The sequence below is a fragment of the Polyergus mexicanus genome, unplaced genomic scaffold (genome assembly GCF_030449975.1).
Source record: "Polyergus mexicanus isolate NDT 795.1 unplaced genomic scaffold, iyPolMexi1.0 SCAF_4, whole genome shotgun sequence".
In the NCBI taxonomy this organism is placed as follows: domain Eukaryota; kingdom Metazoa; phylum Arthropoda; class Insecta; order Hymenoptera; family Formicidae; genus Polyergus; species Polyergus mexicanus.
In genome coordinates, this window is record NW_027223324.1 from 22,218 (window position 1) to 35,592 (window position 13,375).

The window sequence follows — 13,375 nt, forward strand, 5'->3', positions numbered from 1 at the left end:
GAGAGAGATAGAGATAGAGAGAGACAGACAGGATAGAGAGAGATAGAGATAGAGAGAGACAGACAGAAAGACAGAGAATGAATGAGAGGAGAGAGAGCGAGATAACATCGGATTAAATGGGATTCTTTTTTTTCTTCTCCTTACCGCATGTACATACATACGTGTACACTTTTCGCAGTGCGTGATGTTTCGGTGAGCCGAGTTTTCATTCTACGAGGGCGAGGTAAATGGAGAAATGTCAAATGCAGCGTGATCAGGCAGTCATTGCGGCCGAAAGGTGAGCGTATAATTTCGTTTACGCGTTATCGCGTGTAAATTACGTTATAATCCTGCGGGAAATTACCGCACGCTGCACACAACGAACCGCGAGCTTCGATGAGTTCCACGTTCGCTTCGGACGAGATTACATCCGATTGCACTGTGCTTGGAACACGCATATATTTTTAGCGTCGTGAGATACACTCAAAATCTATATAACTATTATATTAGATCACGTTTATCTCATTTGATTGATAGTGTAGTTCCCGCGCATTAAGGCTGAATTTTGTTATTCCTAAATGCAAAGTGATAAGATACGATGAATTATGACATGTACAAAATAACATGCGATATCGTTATAACTTTTCATAAATATGTGAATATAAATAATTATTCAAATGTTAAGAGTAAATAAGAATGTTTATAGTTACAATAAAAATAAGGTGGGTATGTATATGGGAAAGAGATTTTTATTCCCCGATACATAGTACCATTAAACACACAGATATTTTCAAATATTGAAACTGGCATGATTATGTTTGTTTATCTTTTTTATTAATGTATTGTCGATAAGACCAGTTATAAGGAATTATAAGTCAATGTCATTCACACTAACACAAAACAGTATAGTTTTTTAAACAACCTTTGTCATAGGAATTATATCAGCTATATCCATCTCATATTGTTGCAATAAAATATGTTAAATCTTATATACAGAAAGGTTTTATGTAATTTGTAAATTATTCATTAAAATTGTAGCACATTTTCTAATCTTTAGTTTGCATATTAACATAATTATTTCTTCTATATAAATTAATATTACTATCTATTTTTTTTATCTAGATGGACAGATTGCGACTACTGCCCATGGATTTACCAACATTCACTGTCAACAATAATGGTAGCGTTAAAGGCAAGGCATCTTTTGTTCGACGATTAGCAATAGGATTTGTGATTCTGGCCATACTAGGCCTTTTATATGTGCCAGCATACCATTCTGCTCAGAGTCCATTCTTAAGCTTAGGTGAGACTCAGTCTCCTACAGATTCTCTTGGCAGTTCTCATTTGGTAGCATCTATGGGTATGCATTCAATGCTTTATAATCTCTTTATTTATGATAATACTGATGATGCTGATTGAAAGAGATATGGATACAAAAATGTTTATATATAATATATAAAATAATTAATTTTTAGCGCAATTACCTGGATGGTCATATAATATGTCAAGAAATCTCTGTGTTTATATTCATCCAGAGAATACCACATCAATTCTTAGTCCTACGAGCCTCTGTTCACTACCACCATACTTGTTAATAATTATATGCTCGGCAGTCGCAAATCAGGAGGCCCGTGCCGCTATAAGGAGCACCTGGGCTAATAAATATAACTTAGATAATTTGTACAATTCTACAGTCAAAATAGTATTCTTATTAGGCCAAAGTGACAATGATACACTCAATGTGAGTATTCTCTTTATAGTTTTATGTTTGCATAGAAATTTCTACATATCTTTACATCTTCATTCATTTTATAGAATTTGATTGTTGAGGAAAATTCTCAGTACAATGATATTGTACAAGAACGCTTCTTTGATACATATAACAATTTGACATTGAAATCAGTTATGATGTTGAAGTGGGTGACATCAAACTGCGATAAAGCTAAATATCTTATGAAAACAGATGACGACATGTTTGTAAACATTCCATTACTCTTGCAAACATTGAACTCGAGAACACAGCCAGAAATTCTACTAGGTTCCCTCATTTGTAATGCTAGACCAATATTGGACCCCAAAAATAAGTGGCAAGTAGTTTTCTTCATTTTTTTTATTATTTATCAAGATATGCTATATGTAAAAATAATGTAAAATAATTTTAATTATGCAGGTATACACCAAAGTATATGTATTCGGAGAAAACATATCCAAATTATTTGTCAGGCACAGGATATGTTATGAGCATGAGTGTGGTGTCAAAATTATATCAAGCAGCGTTGATAACGCCATTGTTACACTTGGAAGACGTTTACATTACGGGTTTATGCGCGAGGCGCGCTAAGATCCGACCCGTCAATCATCCTGGATTCAGTTATATACCTCGCAAGATAGATCCCTGTGTACTCAGGAATGCCATAACTACGCACAAGGTTAATGCGTCTAATATGTATGTGATTTGGATGAAAGTAAACGACACGAATATTTTCTGCAGCAATCGTACTCGTAGTGATAGAAAAACGGTCACTTTGAGCAGAAACGGCAGGAACGCTGGCTATTATGTCTTTAAAAGGAAAATTATAAACAAATGCGTTTAAGGTATGTTTCTTGAAGTATTGATATATTTTACATGCATTATATATATTATATAATGTACATGTTATATATATATATATATATATATATATATATAAAATTAATTTTTTGTCAAGTTTTTATTAAGCGCAAATCGAATTGCGCCTGATATAAATGCAAGGAATGATTCGAAAGCAATGAATTTCTGGAGGCTTACGAAAATTCTTTCCAATTTCTTACAAAATTCATTATCTTTTTTATGAATATATTTTTATTATTTTATCGAAAGATTATCTGTTGCTTTCTATATCATTTTATGCCATTTATCGAGCAGGCGACAAAATTTCATCTTAAAAAAATAATTCGGATCTTAAAATAATAAAATTATCAATAAATTTTCGCATACTTCCGATTCTATAAAGATATGATTCTATAAGGATAGTTTTCATTATTAATTTATGATTGATAGTGTTTAAATTACAATTGAAGTCGATTTGCATCAACAATCTAATGGATCGTCTACCGGTTAGTGACTCATTATCTCCTTGTGGATATTACGCATAGCATAAGTGGAGACGACAGATTTTGATTAATTTATTAACGTTAACTGATATTGATATAATTGGTACTATGCATTTTCAGAGAGAAGCGATTGTGGTAGATGTTTGTGTGTTTCTATGATATTTTTCTATTTAAACCAAAGTAGTATTTAAGGATACGCTCTGTCAATTAAATCTTTTACATAATTTATATTAGCTTTTCTGCTTCTTTTTTTGTAAGACATGACAATTTAAGACGATAAGATTTCCGACACGCGGTGTTCGAATAACGAATGTTATTGTGTTATGGACAGTTCATTCGAGTTTGTCGGTTAACATTTCCTAATAATATTTAAATGATATGTATATATAAAATATAATATAGGACAGCTAGAATAGTGATAATGATGTGTCATCATATATGTCAAATAAGAATTGACAGTTGAACAATTAGTGACTAAAAAGTACACAGGAAAGAGCGCAAGAAGCTTTCCCTATCCTAATAATACAGATAATCTGTATAATGTTATTGTTTCCATGTACTTATGTGAAATTATTTAGAAATGTAATAGCATTAATATTATCTACATATTTCAGAATCTTTTAATATTCTTATATGTTTCCTGAGTATAATATAAAATTTAGGCACAAGAAAATTGCTTCCTTGATTTAGTAACATAAAATGTAATTATTATTTTCTATCTAACAATGTATTAATGATTCTGAGTAAAGAAAAATTTGGTCATTAATATTAGTTGATATTAGTAAATGAAATTGATTCTTTCAAATTCATTGGATTATTCATTAGATTGTATTTTATATATCTGAATATTGACAACTTAAAATATTGCTAAAAAAATTGCTTTATAATATATAAATGCACTGTATTGGTTGTATTTTAACTCACAAACATTTGAAATAATGTGATCATATTTTTAAGATATTGTGTTATTTTTATTTTTAGTGGCTTATATGAGCAATTTTGCAAAGCCTAGCATATTCATATTGCATCGTTATTTGGACATATTAAAGATTTGTTAAGAATGAATGTTCATTAAAATGCACATTTGGTTTATGATAAAAATATTTTCTTCATGCGCTATATTATGAAAGATAATATCCGAGAGAGATTGAAAAGAGAGCCTCTGATTTTAGTATATATATAAAAAAGTAAAAAAGTATGTAAATACACATAAGTGTATATTGCAGATATATTATGCCGATAAAAACAAATTTTTCTCTGTATAAAACATATCTATTCAACTTTAGTATATTCAAGTTAAATTATTTCATATATATATTGGAATATTTTGCTTTTTAACATTATTTTTCTATATATATATAAAGTTTTTTTTCAAATAAATTTTATATGTTTATATTGTAGTGTAATAGATTTATATATATTTATTTATTGTAACTTGTGAATTTTTTATTCTTTTTCTCTCTCTTCAATATGGAAGTTCCACACATATGTATCTCATTGATTTCAATGATATTATGGAAAATTCTAAGATAGTGTGCGTTTTTATCGCAAGTAAACAAACTTCAAAAAATATTATAGCGTGGCAAAGTTTAACTAATTTTTGAACAAATATACCATAAATACTAGAGAGCAGTATTGTTTGAAATGCATGATAAAATTAGTTTATTATTAAAAGTGTCAAGATAGTTGTTAAAAGTGCTTGATGATTTAGCCTAATACATGATACAATCTTCTCCGAACTTTGTTAAGAACTTGTTATAACTTATCATTTAAATATAATTTGGAATCTGCCGCATATATCACTTTATGTCATATCAGGATAATTAGAAAATTTAAGTAGCAAAAAAATTAATACATTCCATGATCCATAATGATGAGATACTTGTAATTTAGGATGAAGATTATTAAAATGATTATATATGGAATACCTTCTAGTGTGGCCTTAGAAAGTTTATTTTAAGAATAAATCGATCTGGCATTGCATTTTTTATTTATTATTAAAGAATCTTTGCTAGACCATTGTAATATTGGGTGCTATTTGATATATTTGAGAAATATTGCTATAACGTTATATATTTGTAAGAATGGAAGTGTAATATGATAAGCCATCATGTTGCAATTTCATCAGTTAATCCTTACACATCGAATATATAAAACAAATCAGCTGATAAAACAGATAGCATTTCTTCCTGTTAAATTATATACACTTTTACTGTTGTAAAATATAATTCAGATAGTATATTATTTTATATCACGCTGTAGTATTAGTATGCTGTTCATATATTATTACAAATACATTTTCTAAAGCTTTTAAATAAGGACATTGATTCGTACATTTGTGTAAATATACAACAGGAATTGTGTATAAAGCAAATATAAATATTGTTCTGTATTGCATTTCAAATAAAGAGAAAAAACTAAGATGCAATTATTTATTAAAAATACAAAGATATAAGTGTTTTACATATAAGAAAATACAACATGCTGCATTGATTTTTTATGATAGGAACTTTGCTTAGACAGAAGAGAAGAAATTTTAAAAACATAGGTAAAATTGATGGGTTTCATATTAATTTTATTTATAATTAGATGTCGCGTGCAGTTATGTTTGTGAAAAGTATAATAATTAATGTATAATTGTTACAAATTATTTCTATATAATTTATATCTTGATTTATATGTATATAAAACTATTGTAGACTTTGCTCATTTCAAAAATACTTCAAATCTTTTTTCGTTTAATAATATCAATTTTCTTGAAATAAGCAAATCATAATTTTACAGAGTCTAACAATTTACAAATATATAATTGATAATGCAAAGTATTATTTATATCGAAACCATAATGCTCACTCATGAAATATAAAGCATCTATGAAATATTGTCTATTATTGGTGAAAGGTAACATGGTTTTTTTTATTAATGTTATTTTTTCCTAAATTATCTTTTATGTACATGTTCAAGAATGTATAGTATAATAATAATAATAATAATTTTATTCATTAATTGTATTTATTTTAGCAAATATCTTTTTCATATAAATGTTACTTTTGATGTAATAATATAAGGAATAGAAATATAATAAAAAGTAAACATTTCATAAACATTTATTTGATTAATATAATTTTCATAAATTCACATAATAGAGGGAAAAAACAGATATATAATAATGTTTAGCATCTTTATATGTAAAAAAGATCAAAAAAATTGAGCACACAAAATGTACAACAAAAAGTAATAAAAACAGATTGGGTTTCTCGTTAAAATAGAAATTATATGAATAATAACAAATGATGCAATAATTAAATATTATTATTTGCATTTTTCATCAGTTCTGTATGTGTTGTTATGTATGAATAATTAAATACAATTTTTCCTTCTTAAATATTAGACTTTCATATATTTCATTATTAAGATTTATATTTTAATGTACAAAAGCGGAAACGTACCAGAGATTATCCAGATTTATATGCGATAATGCAATTTAATTAATAATTGTCAATAATCTCAATAATTTATTTTCTATTCTATTTTGGATTTTTTTTAAACAGGTGTAAGATGAGTTTGAGTGAGCTTTTTTTTGAATGCATTTGCACTTACCTCTTCTGTAAGATCAAATGTTGTTAGCTTCTTTATTACAGTATTTAAATCATCTGTACAAAAATTTACTGGATTGATAACTTTCTCTAGTTGTTTTTTGATTCGTTTCTGCTGGTGCATTTTTTTTTTGATTTTTTTGTCTTTATTGTGTAATTTATCATCTAAATTGTTTATATGCGATTGGTCTTTAGTTGAACTTATAGAAAGAGATTTATAAAATGATATTTTGGGGGATTTATCATAATGTAGTGAATAGAATTTTTTCATTGGTGGCTTGAAATCTCTTTCGCCAACATCAAAATACTTCCAACTTGTAGTTTTTTGCTCTTGTTGTTCAATATTCATATTTCTTATCTCCCTATCTGTTGGAAGCATTATTTTACCAATATCCTTCTTAGCTTTATCATTTAAGTTATTTGAACTTGAAATAAATGGATTTCTTTGACTTTGATAAATATACATTTTTTGTTGTAAACTAGATTTCTTTGATTTTGATAGATATACATCCTCTGTTGTATCCTTCAGTTTATCTTGTATATCAGATGCCGTTTTATATAGAATATTATATGCATTACGTTGAACCTCTTGTTCAAAACTTCTCTTTCGCCTATTTTTCTTTTTTTTCTTGCTACACTTTCCCGATTTTATATCTAATTGTGACTTACAATCTTTTTCTTTTTTAAATTTTGCTAATTCTTCGTCATGTAGAGAATTATACTCTGAATCTGTTTTTCCTTTCAGACTACAAATACTAAATTGCTGTATGAATTTATTTATTCTTTTTTTGTGACTTTTTCTTGCACTTTTGGATCTGATAACAAAATCTTTAGTTTCATATTCCGAAGTTTCATTTCCTGTGTTTTGATCATCAACCATTTCCTGAAAGTCTTCTGGATCCTCACTTTCCTCTGTATCTAATTCTACATCTGTCTTCCTATGAGTCATAATATTCTTTTTAACTAGACTTGCATCTAGTTGACATACATCACCAATATTAACATCTAGAAATATTCTATCTTGTTGTGCAATTCTCGCAAGTTTTCCACTTAACATGAGACCATGTCTTGTTGGTTTTGCTGTTCTACCACCACATGCTTTATATAACTGTTCATCAGTCAATGGAATATATATAGAATCTTTTGCAGTCTCTTCCTTCTCCATAGAAGTATCTTGTATTAAACAACCATTGTGAAGAGTAGAGGTTTTCAAAAAGTTTCCATATTTTTGTTGCTCAGTCTTTTTGCTCTTCTTAGAAGAAACAGTATTCCAAGCATCAATTATATTCGAGTTGTTAATTGTAGACAAAGAAACTTCATTGTCATGCGAGTCGACCTTGATATTTTTGGCAGCATTATCATACAAAGCTTCCCACCAGTGCTCCGAGTTGTTTTCGTTGTATCCTATACCCGCATTATCGAATTTTAACGTCGGTCTTATGGCTTCCGTAAGGCCGTTCTCATTTTTACCGAGTCCCTTTCCTATATTATCAAAAAAAATTTTTATTTGCTTTGTCCGTTGCAAATATCGCAATATAAATAATAAAGAGAGATAAAATAAGAGCAACATTCATGTCGTGTGATAAAATTAAGATTTAGTTAGACGTCGCTTATCTGCGTCGTAACAAACAAGGTTACGCAGTTTTATTCGAGCCGAACATTCACGCGATATCGTACCTTCTTTCCAACCGTACTTTAGTAGTTGCGTTTTCGCAAAATTAGCCATTTATCACCGTTTATGTTATTACGTATAACATAGACAATCCTTTATATACTCCTTAAACCGTACATTCACATGCATGTTGTCATATGTTACGGATTACGAATAGGATTTTCGCATGCGCCCTCAATAGCCAATTGCACGAAATATTGTGTCTACTTAAATATAAATATCGATAACAAGAAATTTATCAACTATCGATATTTTGCAACTGCGAAAATTTAAATTCAAAAATTAACAAAATATTAAAAAAATATATAATCATAATAATAGGGATTTATAAAGAATTTATGAAATTTTAAATCTGGGAATATCTCTTTTTCCCCCCTCTGTGAACATTGAAAAATATTTATATCGTATATGTTTATATAAAAGCTATTAGTTTAAAAGATATATTTCAACTTTATATATTTTAGTGAAGTAGTAGTTAGATCTATCAACATTGTTTATATATATATTTTCTTATTTATTACGCTCATGTTTGCGCATTTACAATAGCTTTTATCATATTTGTAAAAGCATCAGTTAGTTTTTAATATCAGTTTCTCTAATAGTAATAAAAAATATAGCAGATCACGAAACTTACTTTTTTTGTCACTATTCTTTACTTTTATTTATTTTTATAGTTTCTTTTCGCGCTTTTTTTCTAATATTTTTTTAGATTTACAATAAGTGATAATAATCTCAATGTTATATCAGACATGGTATGCAATATGGTACACTTTGTTTAAAAACATTGGCGATCATTGTTAGAATCGGCCAGCGATAACGGTCAGTCGAAGGCTATTTGTGCTAGTAGTTGCAGCGAAATGTTAACGATCCTTTTTTTCCCGTTTTATTTGATAGTGCCGAGACAGATCATCGCGCAATTTTTGAGTATGATAAAAATTCATATCATATTTTTTAATTATTTATAATATTTTTCATTTACAGTAGATTAATTTGCGGAAAAAAACAATTTATATATATATATATATATATATATATATATATATATATATATATATATTTTATCTTAATCAATATTTTATATATTAAATAATTTAGAGATACTAATGAACTAATGTATCAATATTCTGATCATATCCAAATAATTAATCAATGATTAATCAAAATATTGTTTAATGCAAATTTTTTCCTTTAATAAATTAATAACCGATTTGCGATATTCAAATATTTTGAATAGTTTATGATATAAACTGCAGATTTATCGTCAAATGACCTCGCCACGCATATTTTTGTGGATGACAATGTAGAATATATATTTTGCGGATATCGCGTAACCTGGGACGAGGCTCGAGTAATTTGTTTAAATTATAAAGCCGAGCTTGCGACAGTGGATACTGATCGAAAAGCGCAAATTGCAATCCATGCGATCGTCGATAATGATTTGCGTGAGTACCGAGAAACCTGAAAATTTAACTTATTATTGATTAAAATCTTTTTGTGAGAAATTATGCTTTTGGAGATTAAAATCTTAATCAACTCAAGATCAATAATACTTAATCAGCGATTTATGATAATCTATGGATTGGAGGACGGGAAGATTCTCTCGGTGCCTGGTTCTGGATCTCAAACGGGAATAAGTTGATTCTAAAGAGTGTATCATATCGAAATATTAGTTTATGGTATCCGAATTCTTCTAACGAAGATTTACAACAGTGCCTGAGCATAGACAGATTACATCACAACAAATCAATTTTTGTTCCATTGCGATGCAATCAACGAAGATCTTTTATCTGCCAAAGAGGTAGATAATTTTTCATCTAGAATAGTTTGCCATATTTGATATTACTTGCATGCGTTATCATATTTAAAAATAATTTTTGTTATTTCATTATTATTATGACAGATTATATTTATCCAAAGTGATAATGTAAATGTAGAATTTATACATATCATAATAAACAATAGCGATTTAAATCTATTGCTAATATGTTAAATACATTGCTAAATGAATTAATTATTTCTTTTTTAATGTACAGATAGGGATCAATCCAACGGTAAAAGTACCAAGATGATGGGTTCCACTCGCATGGATGAAGAAGAATTCATATTATATTCAACGAAACTCACTTGGCCAGAAGCTGTTGTTCACTGTCGGAAGGAGGGTTTGCAAATCGCTGAAGTCAAAACAATGTCACAAGCTCAATCCTTGGCATTCCTCATGATACGAGCCCGACCTGGTATTTCATAAAACCAGATTAAATAGGATATGACACTTTTATAAAAAGTTTTAAATAATTATTCTTTATATAATAATATAACAATTTCTTATGTAATAAAATTTCTGCTTATATTTGACTAATAGTCATCATATGATTTCGAGAATCGATCGAGAACGCATGGATCGGCGGATATGCGACTGTAAATATGTGGAAGTGGTTATCATCTGGCAGCAATATTTCGAACAATGATTTATGGAAAGGCCACAATAGAGAATTGCATGGTTGTCTTCTGTTAGATAGACACATATGTGAAATACCGGTTTATTTGGAAGCAAAGTGTGATCGTAAACGCGATGTTCTTTGTCAAAGACGTAAGAAAATTATAACTATAAAAATAACTGTAGAATTAATGTATACATGATAAGAATAAATTTATTGACTCAATTATATATTATTTTGTTTAATATTTGTCTTTTATAAATTCTTGAATACATAAAATGTAAAACTCAATAATTGAATTTTTAGAATATGTTTGATATTTAAAGAATAACCATTCAAAAAGTTGTATTATGTTAAAAATTAAATTATTATGAAATATTCTGAGAAGGAAAATTTATACTTATAATTATTATATTTACTTAAAATCACACTTGCTATCATAATTTCTTTTAATTTTAGCCTCAAGAAAGTGGATGAATAAAAAGCCCATCCCAGTTTATGTAGAGGAATGTCTTTACTGGATAGGACTCCATGCACTCACATGGTTTCAAGCTCAGCTCTCATGTAAAGAATTGAATGCATCACTCATTATACTAAATTCTTCAAAAATTATTAATCATATGATGTCTTTGATGGAAGACAACAGAAAAGGCAAGATAACGAGTATGAAGAACAATTTTATATGAAAGAATAGATAGAATATTATGCATGCATTAAATGAAAGAAATGAATATCTTGATTTTTACACAATAATATATCGTAAAAATTATCTGCAACATTAGAAAATAGAAAAGTTATAAAATAAAAGTATATTTAAATCATAAATTACGAATTTCAGATTATATTTAATTACTTATTTCATATGTTTGATAATTGCAGAACTGCGGCATATCTGGACTGATGGCCGACGTAAATTGTCGATGTTCAACGATACGCCACTCTGGAGATGGACTTGGGAAAGTACTAGCGAGCTAGTTTCCGAAATGGATGCAAGCTTTATTCCATGGTGCTCAGCTGGTCAATGTTACAATAATGATGCAAATTGTTTGAATTTTGATCATGCAGATTACACTCCCATCATATATGGGCTGGATTGCAATCAAAGTCAAACATATATTTGTCAACCTTGTAAGTATATGAAAATATTCTGAAAAATAGGAAAATATTATGGAATAAGAGAATTTATGATAAAATTTGCCAATTATATATAGATAATTTAAATTTGATAAATCCATTTTCTATGTCAATCCTAGAAATAATCATAGTTACTTAATAAAAATAACAAATGGAAAAGAATAATTATATATAAATATATAGTAAGAGCCATAAATCATAAATTTGAAGGGTCAGCAGCATGCACGCCTCATAGATCGAACTTGAACACGAGCTATGCATTATCAGGCAATAATGACTTGCTGCAAACATTTTCGCTTTCGAAGACAACGGCAGCATCTTATTATGATGAAGGAGATAACCAAAAGTCTCTTCATGCTACCATACCTTTGTTTACGAATCATAGTTTTCCCAGCTCGACAAATCATAATGATAATCTTCAAAACAATTTCTTTTTTAAAGAAGAAAGAAATTCAATAATTTCTAATTCTTCTGATTATAAGAATAATTATAATGCTAGAAAAAGCTATACTGAAAAAATCATATATGTAGAAGAAAATGAAGAAAAAGCTAGTAATAACAATAATATTACTGTTTTTCTCATTCCTTCTTATCATATCTTTGAAAAACCGATCAAAATAAAACTAACTTCAAAAGATGCAGAGAACAATATTCATGGTAAATTTAAATCAAACTCTTCATTCAGTAACATCAATGTATCTTCAAAAGGTAACAACAAAATTTGGAATAAATCCATATTTAGATATTTATCAATTCCTGTGTTTAATGCAAGATCATATAATAAAATTAAAATATATCCAGGGAAATTTCGATCTCTCGTCTATTTTCTGCCTAATCGATATTATTATCCATAGTATCATGTCTGATTTAATAGAAAAAAAGATGTTTCTATATCAAAATCGACCTAATTATATCATAATATTCACAAAGTTAGTACAAAATAAAAAATAATTATTTTTAAAATCAATAAACATATAATTATTATTAATAAAAATTATAAATTCAATTTATTATTTGTTATTTTTCTAATAAAATAAGATATCTATATAGAGTATTTTATATTTCTACAGAAAAATCTCTTGCAATAAATTCTCAATTTTATGAACAAATGAGAAGTATTTCAAATTTATAATATTTGAGATATTTATATTCTTTTTATTCAGCACATATTTTTATATTACTTCAAAAATATTTTTTTCTTCTTGAAAGATTTTGTATTCTACAAACTTTCAATAAATGACTATTTTTACAGTTTTCATAATGCATACAGTAATTAATATTGTATAATAACTCACATAATTAATTTTTTATTTAGCACTACTTTTACTTTAATGTCAAATTTATTAAAATTTTTTAAAAATAATCTTCATCTTTTAAGATGTAATGAACAAATTTAAAATTTGTGAAATCTTTGTATATATTATAAATCATATTCTTATCAATAAACAATATAGTTTTAAAATACA

The 13,375-nt window shown here is 27.8% G+C and overlaps 3 protein-coding genes across 3 annotated transcripts; 2 read left to right on the forward strand and 1 right to left on the reverse strand.

The window, feature by feature from the left end:
• Positions 1–52: 52 nt before the first annotated feature.
• LOC138932891 (beta-1,3-galactosyltransferase 1) lies at positions 53–4,432 on the forward strand. Its single transcript, XM_070295177.1, has 6 exons — positions 53–277; positions 1,102–1,339; positions 1,455–1,720; positions 1,795–2,066; positions 2,150–2,574; positions 3,020–4,432. Exons 2-5 carry the CDS (start codon positions 1,102–1,104, stop codon positions 2,571–2,573), a joined length of 1,200 nt encoding a protein of 399 aa, XP_070151278.1. The 5' UTR covers positions 53–277; the 3' UTR covers position 2,574; positions 3,020–4,432.
• A 1,516-nt stretch (positions 4,433–5,948) lies between these two features.
• LOC138932890 (G patch domain-containing protein 4) lies at positions 5,949–8,628 on the reverse strand. The gene is made up of 2 exons (XM_070295176.1): positions 8,346–8,628; positions 5,949–8,150 (listed from the first exon to the last, which is right to left on the reverse strand). The coding sequence occupies exons 1-2, from the start codon at positions 8,392–8,394 to the stop codon at positions 6,616–6,618; spliced, it is 1,584 nt and encodes a 527-aa protein (XP_070151277.1). The 5' UTR covers positions 8,395–8,628; the 3' UTR covers positions 5,949–6,615.
• Positions 8,629–9,046: 418 nt separating this feature from the next.
• On the forward strand, positions 9,047–12,780 carry LOC138932636 (uncharacterized). The gene is made up of 9 exons (XM_070294662.1): positions 9,047–9,264; positions 9,594–9,782; positions 9,899–10,138; positions 10,374–10,574; positions 10,718–10,927; positions 11,235–11,438; positions 11,655–11,903; positions 12,120–12,566; positions 12,764–12,780. The coding sequence occupies exons 1-9, from the start codon at positions 9,198–9,200 to the stop codon at positions 12,778–12,780; spliced, it is 1,824 nt and encodes a 607-aa protein (XP_070150763.1). The 5' UTR covers positions 9,047–9,197.
• The last annotated feature ends 595 nt before the right edge of the window (positions 12,781–13,375 follow it).